This window comes from Ochotona princeps, chromosome 9, assembly GCF_030435755.1.
Source record: "Ochotona princeps isolate mOchPri1 chromosome 9, mOchPri1.hap1, whole genome shotgun sequence".
NCBI classification, from domain to species: domain Eukaryota; kingdom Metazoa; phylum Chordata; class Mammalia; order Lagomorpha; family Ochotonidae; genus Ochotona; species Ochotona princeps.
In genome coordinates this window covers 14,525,010-14,545,108 of record NC_080840.1, presented here as the reverse complement: position 1 = coordinate 14,545,108, position 20,099 = coordinate 14,525,010, and the positions used below count along the sequence as shown (strand labels likewise).

General features: G+C 41.9%; 1 protein-coding gene across 3 annotated transcripts in view; it reads right to left on the bottom strand.

Annotated features, from left to right (window-relative positions):
* The window catches only part of ATAD2 (ATPase family AAA domain containing 2), a 47,283-nt gene that overhangs the window by 16,564 nt on the left and 10,620 nt on the right, over nucleotides 1-20,099 (bottom strand). For all 3 annotated transcript variants that reach the window (XM_058668503.1, XM_058668504.1, XM_058668505.1), the window contains exons 3-14: nucleotides 17,952-18,001; nucleotides 17,149-17,314; nucleotides 15,698-15,800; nucleotides 15,089-15,176; nucleotides 14,277-14,429; nucleotides 13,565-13,682; nucleotides 10,044-10,151; nucleotides 8,378-8,486; nucleotides 7,791-7,906; nucleotides 5,459-5,633; nucleotides 2,753-2,841; nucleotides 767-926 (exon numbers count right to left, since the gene is read on the bottom strand). In XM_058668503.1, the coding sequence (XP_058524486.1) occupies nucleotides 767-926; nucleotides 2,753-2,841; nucleotides 5,459-5,633; nucleotides 7,791-7,906; nucleotides 8,378-8,486; nucleotides 10,044-10,151; nucleotides 13,565-13,682; nucleotides 14,277-14,429; nucleotides 15,089-15,176; nucleotides 15,698-15,800; nucleotides 17,149-17,314; nucleotides 17,952-18,001 (1,435 nt within the window). The remainder of the gene's footprint in view (nucleotides 1-766; nucleotides 927-2,752; nucleotides 2,842-5,458; nucleotides 5,634-7,790; nucleotides 7,907-8,377; nucleotides 8,487-10,043; nucleotides 10,152-13,564; nucleotides 13,683-14,276; nucleotides 14,430-15,088; nucleotides 15,177-15,697; nucleotides 15,801-17,148; nucleotides 17,315-17,951; nucleotides 18,002-20,099) is intronic.

The window sequence follows — 20,099 nt, the reverse complement described above, 5'->3', positions numbered from 1 at the left end:
CTGCGGCCGTTACATGGCCTGCGGGCTGGATGTGGACCAACTCTCTTCCATAGCAAAACTCATAACATACAAAGGCTGTGCACAGGGCTGGCATGATAGCGCAACTGACTAGTCCTTCCCTGGCAAGGGCCAGGAACCCATTTGGGCGCCAGCTTGCATCCCAGCTGTTCCACTTCCCATCCAGCTCCGTTTATGGCTTGGAAAGCAGTGTAGGATGTCCCACAGCCCTGGGCTCTTGCACCCATGGAGGAGGCTGGGAAGAAGTTCCTGGCTTTGGATCAGCCCAGCTCTTGTTGTTGTGGCTGTTTGGGGAATAAACTAGTGGACCTCTCTGTCTCTCCTTCTCTCTGTAAATCTGTCTTTCACATGTAAGTATTTTTAGGAGGCATTAGTATATTTAGTAAATAAAAATAGCCTTATTTGCATTCTTTTGAACTATTTAGTAACATTATCATATTGAAGACTCTTCAAGTAATCTGTTTTATGAGACTTCTTTCTTTTTAATTAAATTTATTCATTAATTACATTGTGTTGTAATTACATAGAATCTGGGATTCTCCCCCCCACCCTCCCCCCATGGTGGGTTCCTCCACCCCGCTGCATAACCATAGTTCAAGTTTAGTTGAAATTCCCTCCCTACAAGAATTTGCCAAGCATAGAGTCCAACATCCCATAGTCCAGACAAGTCCAACTACTTATTGGGAAGAGACTTCTTGATGACAAAAAGGACATTTTGTGAAAATTCGAAGTGATGTCACATGCTTACATCTTTATCAGGTAGAGTAAAAAGGAATTCTCTGTCAAAACGACCAGGCCTTCGTAAAGCAGGATCTATAGAATCTAGTCTATTGGTAGCCCCAATGACCACAATTTCTCCTCTACTGTCCAGTCCATCCATGAGAGCTAGCAGAGTGGAAACAATAGAGCTAAATGAAAAAAATAAGAGAATCAAATTAATAAATAGAGAAAAAAAATCTGGGGGGATAAATATGCAAACACACTATATCACAGCTCCCTATTATCTTCAATGGATAAGAGAAATCTGTATTAATAATGTACGAATTAGCACACAGAAACCAAAATCAATGGAACACAAAGATGGTGATTGGAGTGCCTCAAGAGATCCTAAAGCCATTTCATATCACATAATCCCAGATCTTCAAAGTTCCCAAACAGCGGCCAGCAGAGTGACTCAGCAAACTGATCCTCCGCCTGTGGTGCAGGCATCCCATATGGGGGCTAGTTTGAGTCCCAGCTGCTCCATTTTGGTTCCGGCTCCCTGCCAACGGACGAGAAAGCAGTGGAGGATGGCCCAAATCCTTGGAACCCAACACCCATGTGGAAAACAAGATGGAAGACCTCTCTGTAATATATACTAAAAAAAGTACTAGTAGTTCACCACACCTTAAGAAAAGAACTAGCACTCAAATGTTTGGGTCTCTGCACTAATGTGGAAGACCAAGCTATAGCTCCTACTTCAGTCAGGCCATTGTAGCCAGTGAGTGGGAACACAGGTCCCCACTGTCTCTAGCTTTTTCAAATAAAATATTCTTTACATAACTGACAGGCAACAGTCACATTCCCTACCACAATTCTACACATAACACTGGCCTTCCTCATTCTGCTAACAAATTCTGAAAAAAAAAAAAAAAAGGATCTTTTTCATTTATTTGAAAGGCAGAGCAAAAAAGAGAAATCTCACTGGTTCACTCGCTAAAAGTCAGCAAGAACCAGGGCCCATGCCAAGAGCCTAGAACTCCATCGAAGTCTCTCAGGGCAGGGCAAAGACCTAAGCCCCCGAGCCCAGGATGCATTCACAGAAGCTGGACTGGGAAAACAGCAGCCAAATTCAAACTGATACTGATAAGGAATGTGGGCATCCCAAGTACCAGCGTAACCTACCGTCATAAAATACCTGCCTGCAAACCATGACTGGTAAACCACACTTCAGACCAGATACTCAGGGGCCCGGTGCTAGGGCTAAGTGGCTAAATCCCTGACTTGAAAGCACCGGGATCCCACATGAGCACCAGTGTGTGTCATGGTGGCCCTGAGTCTTGGGACTCTGCATCCACACGGGAGAACTGCAAGAAGCTCCTGCTACCTGAATGGCTCTGCTCTGCCTGTTGCAGTCAACTGGGGAGTGAATCAGCAGATGGAAGATCTTTCTGTCTCTCCTTCTCTCTGTAAATCTTACTTTTCAATAAAATAAATAGTAGTAGTAGCAATAATAATAATAATACTAGGACACTCAGAATAGGCTAATTTTAATTTGTACTATTTATACTACTGTTTTATAAATGTTCTCTCACCATTTAATGTTCTGTCAGTCATACACCGATTTCCCCTAGAACTTACAGGAAGAAAGGTAGAACAGGGGCTGGCATGGTGGCCTAGTGGCTAAAGTCCTCGTCATGAACGCGCCAGGATACCATCAGGGCGCCAGTTCTAGTCTCAGCAGCTCCGCTTCCCATCCAGCTCCCTGCTTGTGGCCTGGGAAAGCAGTCGAGGACAGCCCAAAGGCCCAAAGCCTTGGGACCCTGCACCCACATGGGAGACCTGTAAGCGCTCCTGGCTCCTGGCTCCTGGCTCTGGATCCGTGCAGCACTGGCTGTTGCGGTCACTTGGGAAGTGAATCATCGGACAGAAGATATTTCTCTCTGTCTCTCCTCCTCTCTATTTATACATCTGACTTCACAGTAAAAGTAAATCTTACAAAAAAAAGGTAGAACAGCAACAAAGTAAATTTTACCTGTGAATCTGATCTTGCCTGCTTGATCGTACTGGAGCTAGGCCATCAATTTCATCAAAGAAAATAATTGATGGGCGCATCTGATAGGCCTACAAATAAGGGTAAGTGTCATGTTATTTAAAAATTCCCTACAATATGAAAAATTTAACATAGATTTACTTTCAAAGTCCTTACCAGAAAAACTTATCAATCTGAATATATACCACTGGAACCCATTTTCATTCAAAGCTGCTTATCAGATTTTATTTATAACTTATAAATCCAAATGTAAATTCCAAGAACAGATTAAATTTCTTATATCTTCACCTGGAAATACTCGAAGCTGGATTTCCCTATCATAGTTACTGGGACATAGAAAGTACCAACTAAGGGCTAATGGGAGGGGGCTCCTAGTTCTTCGCTGAAATGCTGGCCTGGTACATCAGGTTGTCAGGTGTACTCCATTTCTGCTAGCATGCTTACTGCTAAACAGTATACAAACAAACAAACAAACAAAAACCCCACAAAACTGGAACAGGACAAACAATAGATGACAGTGACAATCTTTGTCCATAACAAGAAGCGAAAATTGCTATTTAGCAGGATCTCATAGCGTCTATTTCCATAAGCAAAGGTCTTCAGAGTTGCAAAAAGATGTCAAAGTATTTGTAGCAATGTTATTCAGCGGAGCAGAATGTACCACGTCACACATTGGGTTGAAGGCCAGTCAGGAAAAGCCACTGTTCCTGCTAGGGCAGGAGGTGAACGGAGTAGGGCTGGCTCATGGACCCCCTGGTATGCGTAATACGGCATTTGGAGAGGTTCTGATGGAGGAGCCTGGGCAACTCCTCTGGCAGGACACATACCCTGCAGATAAGTGCAAAACACGTGATAGGAAACAGCCCAGAACAGGCCATGGAAAGTTACCCACTGGCATATATTTGGCACGGGTCAGGGGAAGACCAGGCTGAATCAGTTCACATCATCCACTGGCAAATCTGAGCGCCAGAACAGAGTGTGGGTCAGGCCAGGTTTGGTCGCAACAAAAACTAGTGCACATTACAGAATGCTGAGGTGAGGTTGCCTGTACTGGAGGTGACCGCAGCGCCCAACCAACATGCATGAGAACCAGGAAGGGAGAGGTGGAGCCGGCAGAGGGAATATGGGGGGGTTCCCTTGCTGGACAGCTACTCTCCCTGGAGAGCATGAGCTGGGATGGGGGCAGAATAGACTAAGCAGGGCTACAACACCTGTGGGCCTCATGTGGACTAGATCAGGGAAAAGCCAGGCTGGGCTGATTATTCCTACTGGTACAAACAAAATTAGAGTGGGTGAGGGTTATTTGGGCTTAGCTGCAGCATCAGCTGGCAGAAGCTGGCACTGGGGGCTAATTCTGTCAAGTCAAACCACAGAACCACCTGGAGAGTGCATAATCCGGGAGTGGGAGAGGCCTGGGAGGGAAATAGTGGGCTCCTCCCTCTTGGGTTACCACTTCCACAGGAGGGCACGAAAACTAGGACAGGGGCTGGGGTGGCTAGACAAGAGACACCTAACAGCATCTGTTTGGGCTGTATAGTGGGGCTGGTTAGATGAACTAAGCTTTAATACCCAGTGACACGTACGAGAGCCGAATGGGGTGTGGGACACACTGGACCAGTCTGTTACACATACTTGCAAACCAGGGTAGAGGGCGGGCCTGGTGGGGGTTATTGAGGGTCGCTCCTACTAGGCTGCAGCTCCCACTGGTTTATGTGAGGGCTGAGTATGTGCTGTGCAGAACCAGGCTGGAGTGCAACACCCATTGGTTCCAGTGGAAGTCGGCGCTGAAAACAACCAACCCAGCAATTGCAACCACCAGCTGATCAGGGCAATGGACTGTGCCGGGCCCTGTACTTGCCAGTACATACAAGAATTTGGACTGGGAACACCACAGACAAAGTTTCTTTTGAGTTCTCCCCCAATCAAACTGCCGGACTCAGAACCCTAACCAAGAAAAGGCAGAAGACAGAATAAGTCAATCAACCACCGCAGCTATATGTTGGCAGCGAAATACTGGGCAAATGGAGACTATGATGGACTATGTCATTCAGTGGATTCTTCAACGACCTCATCGTGTTTGGAGTGGTGAGACTGGCAGCGATTCATAACTGGTCAACTATCAAAACCAACAATCTCGGGGCATGCCCCACATCCGGGACCTGGGGTGGGTGGGAAACTGGGTGGGGCTTCTCCGTCAATATCAGCCTTTGCCTCAGATACATGAAGGAAACAATATGGAAATAATAGTCTTACCCACTTTCCTATAGCCCTTGAACCTTTTTACCCTAAGTAACTATGTAAAGATTGTCAAAAATCTAAAAAATGAAAAAAAAAAAAATAATGAAACATAAAAAAAAAGTCACCCAGGGCAGAATGAGGCTTGCATTCCCAAACGGAGGCACAAGTCAATGAATCATGTCTCTTTCCCTCCGAGACCACCCTCTCTCAGCATGTAGCAGACCTCAGATTCCAAAGAACTCGGGCCCAAACATTCCTTTTTGTCTTACTAGAGAACTGTCCTTTGTAGGCCCATGTTACTTTCTAAGAGAAAGTAACCCAGAAAGCTTATATTGTTTGATCTTCTAGCTTGTTTCTGTGTAAAGTTTTCAGATCCAAGATTTACCTGAAGTCTGTACACTTTTACCTGCATGCATCACAGAGCCATCTGTGCAGGTGAGCTTACCATACCTGATCAAACAGCAGGCGGAGCTGTCGCTCGGACTCCCCGACCCATTTGCTCAGACAATCAGCACCTTTCCTCATGAAGAACGCTACTCTCTTATCACCCTGACTACATTCATTGGCAAGCGCTCGAGCCACCAGAGTTTTTCCAGTTCCAGGTGGACCATAAAACAAGCAACCTCTGAAAACAAAACAGAAAACATTTTGGTACAATTACCAAAAAGAAAATGACTTAAACAAGAATTCATCTCAGTACTGAATAAAAACTGCAAGACAACTAAAACATCCATTCCACAAACATAACTTAAAACATGTGAGAAAATAATACTATAAAATTAGCATTGGAATTGGGCCCAGCATGGTACTCTAGCTAAAGTCCTCACCTTGAATGCACCGGGACACCATATGGGCACTGGCTCTAACCCCAGCGGCCCTGCTTCCCATTCAGCTCCCTGCTTGTGGCCTGGGAAAGCAGTTGAGGACAGTCCAAAGCTTTGGGACCCTGCACCCGCATGGGAGACCCAGAAGAGGCTTCTGGCTCCCCACTTTGGATTGGCTCAGCTCCAGCCGTTGTGGCAGCTTGGGGAGTGAACCAACGGAAGGAAGATCTTTCTTTCTGTTTCTCCTCTTCTTTGTATATCTGACTTTGCAATAAAAATAAATCTTAAAATTTTTTTAAATTAGCATCAGAATTAGAAATTAAACCTTTTACTTGAAATATAATTTCTTTTCAGAAGACTTTATTCACTTGAAAGATGGAGTGAGTGAAGAGTGAATACAAGGACATAAGCTGATTTCCAAAACGGCAGCAATGCCTAGAACTAGACAGAGCACAGTTGGGCACCTGAACACTGTGGGCTGTCTGCTCCTTTCTCAGCTGCAGTAGCACGAGCTGTACTGCAAGTGGAGCAGCCAGGACTAGAACCAGTGTTTCCATGCTCTGCTTATAGGGCATGCCAATGTTGCTTAACGACCTGAGGCATAAAGCCAGCCCTGAGCCATATTTTCTTTTAACCATACAACAATGCTTATTTCATCTTACCTTGCATATATAAACACATAATTTAATTTTTATGGGAGGAAATTTGAGTTAAGAAAGAAAACAAAATCTGAGAAACTTCTTTTCAAGTATTTAAATGATGCTTGGTACCTCTCCAACAATATCCTGTAAGTGCCACATGGTATCATTTAGTATCATTTGACATCTTCAATTACATTTACCTATGTTTAACTTTTTATAATGGAGAAGTAAAAAGCTTATGAATATTAAAAAGTTCACATAGAGGCCTAGCGCAGTAGCCCAGTGGTTAAAGTCCTCGCCTTGAAAGTGCAAGGATCCCATATGGGCACTGGTTCTAATCCCGGAGGCCCCGGATCCAGCTCTCTGCTGTGGCCTGGGAAAGCAACTGAGGACGACCCAAAGCCTTGGGACCCTCCATCCGGGAGATCCAGAAAAAGCTCCTGGCTCCAGATTGGCGCAGCTCTGGCTGTTGTGTTGAGTAAATCAGCAGACAGAAGATCATCCTCTCTGTCTCTCCTCCTCTCTGTATATCTGACTTGCCAATAAAAAAAAAAAAAGTTCACATGGGCCCAGTGTAATAGTCTAGGGGCTAAAGTCTTCGCTTTGCATGTGCTAAGATCCCCTAAGGATGTAGGTTCATATCCCAGCTGTTCCACTTCCCTTCATTTCCTGTTTGTGGCCTGAGAAAGCAACACAGGATGGTTCAAAGCTTTGGCACTCTGCAGCCACATGGGAGACCCAGAAGAAGCTTCTGGTTCCTTGTTTCAGATTGGCCTAGCTCCAGCCATCGTATCCACTCAGAGAGTGAACCACTGGATGGAAGATATTCCTGCCTCTCCTCTCTGTAAGTTGGCCTTTCTAATTAAAATAAATCAATCTTGGGGAAAAAAGTTCACAAGTCTTTCTTTCCCATGGAGTGATTCAAAAAGAGAAGCTGAATGAGGAGTACGAACAAAGTAGAACATAAACAGACTGAGGAGCAGGAGCTGGGATGGAGAGGAGTCACTGCTCGGCATAACCAGGTCCTAGCTCTAGCTCTCCTTAATGTATGCCCTCAGAGACACTCTGGCATCTGCTGACCTCCGGGGGACCCAGACGGCAGACCTGAGTGGCCTGGCCAAGTCTCACTGCTGTGGCCACCTGAGGAGTAAACAGTATAGGAAACACATCTCTTGGTGTCAATCTGGCTTTCAAATAAAATTGAAAATAAGTCAGTTAGTTATAAAAGTTAAAAATAGTTTCATAAGTAAAACGGAAGAGTTAGAAAAAGCATAGCACAGATTATGAACCAAAATCTTAAAATTAGAATTAAGTTACCTTGGGGGTTGAATTTTGAATTTTTCAAAAACTTCTGGATAGAGTAATGGAAATACCACCATCTCTTTTAGAGCTGCAATATGATTAGATAAGCCACCAACACTATCAAATCGAACCTGGGAACGGAAAATGAATAGTCTTAAGATGTGGAGTCAAAATGTAAATGCCACCTCACTTCTAAATGATATGTAAGTCATACATAGTCAACTGAGTAATACTATCTTTGTGGGTTCAAAGTTTGAAAAAACATACGCAAAGGTTTGAGGTTCTTGAATTTATAAGCAGCCGCAGGTGGGCAGGGACTGTGTCTGGCCAGGTCCTGAGTGCCTGCGTTTCTTCCCCAGCTCTTGCTCCCAATTTCAGCCTGTTGTCAAGAAGACCCTCGGAGCAGTGGGTGCTGGCAAGTGGCTGGCAAGGGACAGATGTGGCCTAATTTCTTGGCTTTAGTCTGGCCTAATACTGGGTTTGTGGACATTTCAGGAAAGAACCAGCAGGTGGAAGCTCAGTTTTTGCAAATTAAAACAAAAAACTATAGATCTTTTTAAATTTTAAAACTAAGAACAAATACATCAGAACAGAATACTCACTGAAGAATCGAGTTGCATTGGATCAACATCAGCAAGGCTAGCTCCAATTTTCATTCGATCTTTATAGATTCCTTTTAATTCATCTTTTCGAAAATTTAGTGGGAGGCACCTATTCAAGAAGACAGGCATGTATCAACTCACCTTCCTTTCAAGTTTCATGTTAAAATATAGACACCTTAAAAATTAAAAAACAAACAAAAAACAAAACAAAACATCCAAACAATGCGTTTGTGGGGTTATATAAAATCCCACATTTCTTCCACAGACCTAGAACTGAAAGTTTACTACTAGATATACACTCAAATAAAAATATCAAGTTGAAGCCCAGCGCAGCAGCCTAACGGCTAAAATCATCACCTTGCACACACTGGGATCGTGTATGCTCACTGGTTCATGGCCTGGCCGCTCTGCTTCCCATCCAGCTCCCTGCTTGTGTCCTGGAGAGCAGTGGAGGACAGCCCAAGGCCCGGAGGAAGCTCCTGGCTCCTGGCTTCAGACTGGCTTAACTCCAGCCTTGCAGCCACTTGGGGAGTGAACCAGCGGACAGAAGAGCTTTTTGTCTTTCCTTCTCTCCGTAAATCCTACTTTCCAATAAAATAAATCTTTAAAATAAATAAACAAATAAATTTTAAAAAATCAAGTAATCCAGATGCCACAAGAACCATTAAAAAATCCATGGTAAAGGGGGTGGCAAGATGGCAGAGCAAGCTAATCCTGTGCCAGGATCGCATATGGGCGCTGGTTTCACATACCAGCTGCTTCACTTGCAACCCAGCTCCCTGCTTACGGCCTGCGAAAGCAGCATGGGGTAGCGTATGCGTTTGGAACCCTGCACCCATGTGGGGGATGTGGAAGAAGCTCCAGACCCAGGATCATCATTTATAGCTACAATGGCCATTTGAGGAGTGAATTAGCAGGCAGATGGAAGATCTGTTTCTTCTTCCCTTTCTGTAAAAACTACTTTTCAATTAAAAATAATAAATCTTTAAAGAAAATTCATGATGGACAATTAGAATACTGATATACATTAAAATGGCAAATAATTTACCATATATACTCTCAATTTTCACTGCTTTACATTTATTAGATCATTCAATCCCCACAACAGTCTTATGATGCAAGTATTATTTAACCCACTTTAATAGAAAGCCAAGGGCTTGGAATTGTGGATAGCAGTTAAAACGCTGTTTTTGACACAACCAAAGACTGTTGCAATGTCTGGTTTAAGTCCAAGTCCCTCCTTTTCTGATCCAACCAACTGGTAATTCGCAGCAGCTGATGGCTCAGGCACTGTGGTCCCTGTCACCCACTTGAAAGAGCCAGGTGATCTTCATGTTCTGGCTGTTGGCCTGGCTCAGCCCCAGCTGTTGCTGATATTCAGGGAGGGAACCAGTGGATAAGAGATGTCCCTGTCTTTCAAATAAAGGGAAAATGTAAAATAAAAGATTAAGCATGCCAACATTAATCAGAATTAGTTAGTTCCTGCCAATGCCCATCCATGTAGCCAATTGAGGCACTGCACTGGTCCCAACTGTACACGTTTCAAGCAAGAGAGTGTTTCGCGCAGCATTCATCAGCCAAGCTTTATCCATTTCTGAATGATTCTACTTTTTCATGACTTTCTACAATAAAGATATCTGAGGCTTTAAGAAGTGATAGCACTCACCTATTGATGGCTCTGTTACGACTTCTTTTTCGTCGCCTCTCAAACTGTTGCTCATCTTCAGAAGATGAAGAAGATGTTGAGTCACTACTGTGGATTGCATGCCTTCTCCTGAAATAGAGGAAATAAAATATAATGATGAGGAAAGGCACGGGAAAACAAATAGAGTAACGATGTTTTAACTTTTGGGACCACGGTTTAAAATGATTTGAAAATTTATTTTCGGACCCATCGTGAGAGTCTAGCAGCTAAAAGTCCTCATCTTGAACACCCCGGGATCCCATATGGGCACTGGTTCTAATCCCGGCAGCTCCACTTCCCACCCAGTTCCCTGCTTGTGGCCTGGGAAAGCAGTTGAGAATGGCCACAAGTATTGGGATCCTGCACCCGCGTGGGAGACCTGGAAGAGGCTCTGGGCTCCTGGCTTTGGATTGGCTCAGCTCCAGCCACTATGGCCACTTGGGGAGTGAACCATTGGACAGACTCTGTATATCTGCCTTTCCAATAAAAATAAATGAAATTTTAAAAAAATTCCCAAGTTTAGAATATTACCAAAGCCTAGCAACCATTAGCAAGAGATTTACAATAGCAATCCTGGAATTCTCCCTTCCTTCCTATTTCTGTCAAGAGACCCTTGGAAGATCCACAGTTTGGCTACAAAGTTTCTTGACCATTTGCCATAGGTAACTAAGAGCAGTATTTGAATGATTCTCTTCATATATACATTCATTGTTGCCATGCCTTACTAGCTAAAGCAGTACATGAGGCATAAACATAAGCTGGTCTCCTTAAAAAAAAAAATTAAAATTCTTCAAATGGATGATATTCTTCAAACCTTGGCAAGCAAAAATAAAAAAAAAGGGTCATGTAATAATAAGGGTTGGCAAGAATGCAGAGAAACTGAAACTCCGCTAAGCTATGTGGGACTATAAAATGGAATAACCACTTTGTACACAGAATTAGTACCTGGCCCAATTCCATTGCTAAGTATAAATTTCTCTTTTTCTTTAAAGATTTATTTATTTTTCTTACAAAGTCAGATATACAGAGAGGAGGAGAGACAGAGAGGAAGATCTTCCGTCCGATGATTCACTCCCCAAGTGAGCCACAACGGCCGGTGCTGTGCCGATCCGAAGCAGGGAAACAGGAACCTCTTCCAGGTTTCCCACACGGGTGCAGGGTCCCAAAGCATTGGGCCGTCCTTGACTGCTTTCCCAGGCCACAAGCAGGGAGCTGGATGGGAAGTGGAGCTGCCGGGATTAGAACCGGCACCCATATGGGATCCCGGGGCGTTGAAGGTGAGGACCTCAGCTGCTAGGCCACGATGCCGGGCCCAATCCAAAAAGTTTTAAAATCAATGCTTACTCTCACCATAATCTGCCATTTCCACAAACACTCTGAAGACATAGCAGCTTTTTGTTACTATCACTCAAATACCTAAAGCTTTCCGTACCTGGTGGCCCTGCCAGCCTGTCATCAGATAAAGAGTGGTGGACAGTGAGATACACACAGACAAGGATCCCAGCAAGAGCCAGGAAGCAGGAATTCATTCTCCTCTGTGCAACCCTGCTTTTACTACAGAGGCCCACCCTAATCCAATTCAATTCAATCTTTTTCTAAATTTTAAAATAAAGCCAGACCGATTTTCACCTGCCGGTTAATCCCCAACTGCTAGCAACAAACAAGACTGCACCAGGCCAAAGCCAGAGCCAGAACTCAACCCGGTTCCCTGTGCCACCACCGAGGGCCAAGCACTAACGCCATGACCAGCTCTGTCCCAGGGTGTGCACTGGCAGAAGTTGCCAGCAGAAGGAGCAGGGATTCCAATGCAGGCACACTGATATGGGATGTAAGTCACTGTCTGAACTGCTGAACACAAATACATCGGTACAAGATGAATGAATTCTGGAAATGTTGCATTCAGTGAAAAATCACTCACCAAACAGTCAACATAAATGAAATACCCACAAGAAATAAATCTACAGAAAAGATATGGGTTAGTGGTTGTTTAGGCCAAGGGAATGGAGACTAGAGGAAAATACAGTTTAAAATTTTTCTGAATGATAAAAACATTTTAAAATTTTGGTGCTAACTGTGTAACTCTGAATATATCAAAAGCCAATGAATTGTATACTTCAGTTGGGTGGACAAGAATGCTTTATAGAAACAAACATATGGAGGTTATCAAGTCAAATAAAGGTAAGCAAATCAAAAATGATTCAGGAGATGGCTTATATCTTAGTCGATACTTCCATTTAAATGTGTCCTGTGAGAGCCAGCGGCAGGAGTTCTGTATAGCTGTCCAGCTTGGCACATGGTAGCACTCAAAAAATAGTTGTTACATAATGGGGGGGGGGGGGGGGAAGAGTGGAGGGAAGGCAAATCCCAAATCCCTTCCAACCTCTTCCTTCTGGATCACACAGAGGCCTCTACTGCAGCCAGGTACCAGGACAGCCGTCCAGCTTTGTGCTTCCTGGCGCTGCAGATTTGGGGGAACACCATTCTTTTCTGAAGGTCACCACATTTCACTACCAAATACAAGCCTTTAATAACATTCCAGGAGTCAGAGAACATGGACAAAACTGCCTTTCCAACATGATGGATTCTGGCATCACAGACATGTGCAGTTCACCTTCCTGACCTTGCATCCTTCCACGCTAGTCATGATATGGTACGATGGAATAAGAAATCTAGAACGTACACTTGTCATTCTCACAATAAAGTAAAAGACCAAGGAACATAGTAGTATTAATTTTCCTAAGAGAGATCCATCTTTAGCATTTTGAAAGTACTGTCTTCCAAGAACAAACCATGATCAGACAATCTGTTTCTTTGAAGAAACTGACAGGAACAGCTCAAAAAATAATTGAAATTTCATAGATTTTAGTCTTCTGAGAAATTAACCCCAACATCATTATTTATTCTTCTCTTGTTCATAAGCTTCTGTTAATGCTTTGTTCCTGATTAGTCCAACATACCAGAAAATCCTGCATTATTCCAGAAAATTTTGACAGACAAGAACAACTACTGGGAAGCAGAAAGAAAAGAAACTCACAAATAATTTAAGTAGTAATAGAAAATGAATGTTTTCTTAAAAGGAAGAGAAATAAATCTAAAATAGATACAGAATAGGAATAATCACCCAAAAAATATGCAACTAAGTATATTTGACAGGGCAGGAAAACATGTCCATGACAGTAGGACAAGATTGAGCCTGTGCTCTAAAATAATTTAATGGGAGAATTAAATCAAACCATCCACAAAAGATACTTGACACTGAGCCAGGAAGACAATCAATACCAAAAGCCACTGGTAGCTGAGTCACTGAAGAAGGTACGAACACTTGGAATAAGCCATGCAGCATCGAAGTCCATGTGGCTCAGGGAGGACAGCAGTTAACCGCACGCGTTTCACGTATTCTACCCTAACATCATCTTAACACATTGAATCCAAAGACTCTAGAATCCTGTCCAACATGGCTACAATTATGTTCTCATAAATCAAACACTATCTTAGAGCCAAACCTGTTCATTCGTTTACAGTAAGGACTTCTTGGCCCCGCAGAAGATAATCGGTATCTTCGTCTTGCAGGAGAAGTTGGGCCACTATAAAATATATTGGGCTTCCTCTGGTGACGAGGTTCTAAAAAAGGAAATACAAATGATAGAAATATGAATAAAGAGAATTGTGCTCATTTTAAATATTTACAAAAGAATATTCACTAGCAAAACAAAGTACTAGTAAACATTTACTACAGAATATTTTACTATTCATGCTTTTACATGCACTCCAGGTTGCTGCTGAAAACATAAACAGTATAGACCCCAACCAACCAAAATCCATACTGGCCTCACACACAAAAAACCCGCTGTGATTATACACATGCCTACTGGGGGATTGCCAGCCCTGTGTAAAATGTTTACAAGTATTAAAAAATAAGTTTATAAGTCTTAAGCTTTAATGTTAACATAAATCAAAATCCTATACACACTAACTGGCAAAATAAACAGAAAGCTGTGCAAAAAAAAAAATCTAAAGACAAAAAGGAATTTCAAAATAGCCCAATTATTTGCTTTGGTAAAAACTAACATTAGATTTTCTTTGGAGGAAATCACTTCTTACAATATAGGATGAGTTAACAAAAGTAAGGCATGAAATTATCAAAAACAAAGGAGGCTGAATGATAAAGATAAAGCTAATACATCTGTCTTGGAACAAAATACACAGAGCACTCACTTTCCAAGGGAGCCTGGTAATACACAGTAGCCTTCCTCTGTCGGAGATAATAACGCTGCTGAGTATCCTCTTCTCCATCTTCCTCATCGTCATCGTCTTCATCATCCTCACCATCATCTTCATCTTCTTGATCATCACCCTCTTCAGATGACTCTACAATTAAGAAACAATTATAAAAAGCAGCTCATAAAATGGTAACAATGCTTTTGTAAAGCAGCTGTGAAGTCTCCTTTTAAGATTTACCAACTTCCAAAATTCTTCACAGAAAAAAACTTGCCACGCTTTTGAAACATGAAACAAGGATTTTTCAAAATGCAAAAGCTGTAGAATTAAAAATAACTTATAGCAGTCCCCCTACATTCCGGCTCCGGTTCCTGTTTTAGCTCCCTGCCACTGTGTACAGGGAAGCAATGCTAACTCAAATCATCGAGTTCGTGCCACCCACCTGGGAGACCTAAATTGTTCCCTGCTCCCAGTCTCAGCCTTAGACACAAACACGCCCATATGGGATGCTGTGCCTGTAGCTGGAGGATTAGCCTGTTGGGCCACAGTGCTAGTCCCATAACTTTAATCACTTTTAAACAGATATGTGGTGCTGGCACATTGCACAGGTTAGCCAATGGATGTGCTGCAGGATCACTGATACCACTGCTTCCCCAGGCAAATGATACTTCTCAGGCTCTCTTGCCTGTTTTTTCTTTTAAACCATGACCAGTGCTCTGACCTCACAAGCATTCCGTGTCATAGCCTCTGAATGAATAATGCTATTTCCTACTGAACAAATATCAAGCACTGAAGACAAAAAAACTAACCCACACTGCCTTCTTGATTATCAGTCGTTTCTTCATCAGTTCTTTGAATACGTTTTTGCTTTCCTCTTGCATACACATTAAGGTTACCCTAAAACATTTAAATAAAATCCATTAGCATTTACTATCAATTTATAAAATTCAGCATTACTCTCCAATCTTGCCTAAAACATTTTCAGCTATAAACTCTTATAACAATAACTAATAACTGGGCTCAGCAGCGTGGCCTAGTGGCTAAGGTCCTCGCCTTGATCCCATATGGCCGCTGGTTCTAATCCCGGCAGCTCCACTTCCTATCTCTCCTCCTCTCAGTATATCTGACTTTGGTAAAAACTAACATTAGATTTTCTTTGGAGGAAATCACTTCTTACAATATAGGATGAGTTAACAAAAGTAAGGCATGAAATTATCAAAAACAAAAGAGGTAAAAACAAGAGATAAAAATTTTAAAAAATAAATAAATAACTAATAACTGATCAAATACTAAACAAAGTGATTAACAATTTAGCAAAACTTGATACTAAGTATAACTTGCTAAATTAGATTAGTACTATGAAAAAAGAATGAACGGGAGACCATGAACTCTTTCCTCTAATGGGAAAATGCACTTACTTCAGCTGCTTCATCAAACACAGTCAAGTCTCCAAGTCCTCTCATCCTCTGTCTTCTCATTTTCTTCATGTCATCCATTTTTTGCAGCACAGCTTCAGCAGTGCTTAAAAAAAATTGACAAGCATCAGTAAAAATGGAAAAAAGATTTTGAAAATCAAAATTCATCAATTTTTAAAACAATTTTTAAAAAGACTTATTTTTATTGCAAAGTCAGATATACATAAAGGAGGATAGAGAAGATTTTCTGTTTGATGATTCACTCCCCAAGTGACCACAACGGCCAGTGCTGCGTCAATCTGAAGCCAGGAGCCAGGAACTTCTTTCCAGGTCTCACACGTGGCAGCGGGGTCCCAAGGCTTTGGGCTGTCCTTGACTGCTTTCCCAGGCCACAAGCAGGGAGCTGGATGGGAAGTGGAGCTGCCGGGATTAGAACCAGCGCCCATATGGGATCCTGGTGCGTACAAGGTGAGGCATTTAACTGCTAGGCCACAGCGCCAGGCCCTTGTTATTTTTTTTATTCTACTCTAATCTCTTGGTTCTAAAATGGTACAAAAAACATTGATTGGGTCTGGCGTGGTAGCCTAGTGGCTAAAGTCCTCGCCTGGCATGCACTGGGATCCCATATGGGTGCTGGTTCATTTCCTGGATGGCTGCTCCACTTCCCATCCAACTCCCTGCTTATGGCCTGGGAAAGTAGTCACAGATGGCCCAAAACCTTGGGAGCCTCCACCCATGTGGGACACCTGGAAGAAGCTCCTGGCTCCTGGCTTCCCAAAGGCTCAGCTCTGGCCATTGTGGCCACTTGGGGAGTGAACAAGTAGAGGGAAGATCTTTCTCTTTACATCTCCTTTCTCTGTAAATCTTACTTTCAGTAAGAAAAATAAGTTAATTAAATAAATCTTTATTTTTTTTAAAGATTGATTTATTTATTACAAAGTCAGATATACAGAGAGCAGGAGAGACAGAGAGGAAGATCTTCCGTCCGATGATTCACTCCCCAAGTGAGCCGCAACGGGCCAGTGCGTGCCGATCTGAAGCCAGGAACCAGGAACCTCTTCCGGGTCTCCCATGCAGGTGCAGGGCCCCAATGCATTGGGCTGTCCTCAACTGCTTTCCCAGGCCACAAGCAGGGAGCTGGATGGGAAGTGGAGCTGCCTGGATTAGAACCGGCGCCCATATGGGATCCGGGCGTTGAAGGCGAGGACTTTAGCTGCTAAGCCACTGTGCTGGGCCCTTAAATAAACCTTTAAAATAAAGTGTGAAAATTTCAGGAATCTAGACATATACAACTACTACAAAGATGAAAAAGAAAATGAAAAATTTCTAGTAATTGTTTTGCTTTATACTATGCACAAAATGAATACATTAAATACTCAAACTGGTCTAAATTTTTTATCCTTTTCTAACATTTTGTAAGATAAATCATATTTATCAAAGAAATTTTTACTCACTTTGTTATAAGTTTGTCAAATAGAACAGACTGGTTCACAGTACCATAACGACTTCTAATCCTACAACTGCGGCGAACTTCAACGTCCCCATTTTCTTCACGCAAGCGTTCTGTGGTTTGAACAATGTTTCTAGTCCTCAAAGATCTTGTAACTGGAATCACCTTGTCTTCATTGACATGTACACAAAGAGAGTCAAATTATTTAACTACATTTTCATGCAAGGAAATTACAGTATGTTTTTTGAAAACAAAACACACACCCATCAGGTAATCAGCCTTCCAACTCACAAGAAAAAAAGTAGGAGGGGAAACAAGCCTCTTGCACAGAAATAGTCAAAGCAATTTTGTGACAGCACCAAACTGGAAGAGCCCAAGTTCATCAAGATAACGAGCCATCTAAGTGATAGAATACTGCTCAGTAATTAAATGAAACCAAAAACTCCCCAATAAGAATGATACACAAATTACAAATTATGTACAGCAAAAGTCAGACCATTACATACAACTGTAGATAATGCAAACTAACCAGTAACATAAAGCAGACTGTTGGTTAGACAGAAACTGCTATGTCTGAGTGATGGCGAGCAGAGCACGTGGAACAGCCTGGAAGGATAAGGAACCCTGAGGCCAGAGTGGAGGAGCCAGTGAGCCTCACAACCTTACTGTGAAGATTTCCTATATATGCATATCAAAACCATCATGCCATACATATGACACACATAAAACTTACTGTACAAAGATAAATAATTAACAAAACCATTAACTGCACACTTAAACAATACAATGGCTTTTAACATTACTTACCTTCTTTGCACTCCTCTTTTTTTTTATCAGCCTGTTGTCTGGCCAGCTGCCTATAAGAAAAACATATTAAATAAATAATTAATATAGTTTTAAATTATGCTCCATCATGCCACAAATGAAGACATTATGAAAAGCAAACACTCACATCTAAAAACTTACACTGAAAATACAGCTTGAGTGTAGGAGGACATTGTGACCCTAGGTCAGTGAGCACAGGATTACACTTGGTTGGATAATATTTGAAGGAGAACAACCAAATGGCTACCTTTTGTATGCCTTATTGGATATCATTTGCATAAGAACAGTTGAGTGGACAGTATTATATATATGAGAACACCTAGTGGAAAATACAAGACAAAAGGAGTTCCAAACAAAAGCATTGATGGTTTTGTTAATAAGCTCAATGCTTCCTCCCTTATCCTGTATGACCCTCAGTGTATAAAGTCTGATGCCACTAATGAACTAAGGCTTTGACCATCAGGGTCCACGCATGTTATTATCGGCTCCGTGCACCAAGTCCATCGCTGCGGGACAGCGACATTTGAGAACATTTGTGCTTATATGAGTTCCAGCTAAAGACAAGGAACTGGTTCAACATTCAACAGTATTACCATTAAAAATGCTAAACAGACTTAATAAAATCAAAGTATCACACTTGAAACAAACAAAATCAACAGCAATTTTAACACTAATCTGTCTCCCTTGCACTGAACTGCAGCCGATTTACAAGTGCTGATTCAACTACCAGCTGCTCAGCTTCCAACCCAGATCACTGCAAATGTGCCTGTCAAAGTGCAGAAAACGGTCCAAGTACTTGGGCCTCTGCCATTACCGTGGGAGACAAGGATGGAGTTCCCAGCTCCCGCTTTAGCGGGTGAGGCCACATGAGGAATGAACTAGTGGATAAAAGATTACTGTCACTTTTTCAAAATGAATCTCCAAATGAACAAACAAAAAACACCCACTGGGCAAACAAAACTCATCTTTAGTGACACAATTATGCATAACCGGCCAAGTTTTCTCTGTTGATCTATGTTTTAAGCTATCTGTATATAGGCTGGTTTCTACATGTGGAACTCCAAATATTTATTTCAGATAATTAAAATCAGTTACTACTTGATGTCAATTCAATTGCAAACAAAAATGTAGAAATAGAGGCCTTACGGTAATTTTCTAGAAAGCATTAATTTGGGTGATTTGGAATTTTTTTCTTTCGCAATCTTTAAAAAAATTATTTTTTAATTCTCATGGGGAATTTGTAGACCATTTCGCTCACCTCCACAAGAACAAACCCAAACAAAATGCTTTCCCTCACTCGTTTTAGAAGTTACGCATTTTCCTCCTCATTTTGACATCTCTGGAACTGGAATGTCATACAATTAATGAGATGCCATAATGTTACTTTCTTTCATGTTTAGTGTCTCATAAAACAAGGCTGATCATGAATTCTGTGAAATGTAGTTGAAGCACATCAGAGACAAATTCATGTTAAAAACAATTATTTCATCAACAATCTTGACTCTAATTGGGGTTTTCCCCAAATTTTCTGCATTTCCACAGTAGTAGGAAAAGTGAGGGTACAAACTAAGATTCCAAACTGTCCTGAACCAAAGAACTTTAGCTCCATGAACTTAGCCAAACCACCTACTGAAATCAAACTTTCCAGTTTGAAAATGAGATTCATGCCTCCTCCCGCAAAGCAGATAAAAACGTACATGTGTATAAAGCATTCATCTCCATTAGATCAATTAAAAAAAGAAACCCAATGTTCCGCCACCTCTGTGAAGAGGTCTCAGAAGCTCATAAATGACTCAGAAGTGATGACAAACCTGATAGCAGCAACGAGAAACAGCAGTTATTTGGAACAAAGGCCTTGTAAAGACGACAAAGAAAAACCACGTTACCAGAACATTAGTCACAATGCCTTTAGATGCTCAAATCCTTTAAAGATTTGATCTTGCATCAACCAACCTTGCCAACTGCAATTAAATTATCACTTTTGAACAAAATAAACCTGGTTACAAAATATGAATTTTTAACTAAACAATATCCATTTGTGACATTTAATCACTTCTCAGCCTTTTAGGTAAGATCAAGTGTGACAATTTCATTTCAAGTAAGTTACATTTTACAAGTCTGTAATCTTGG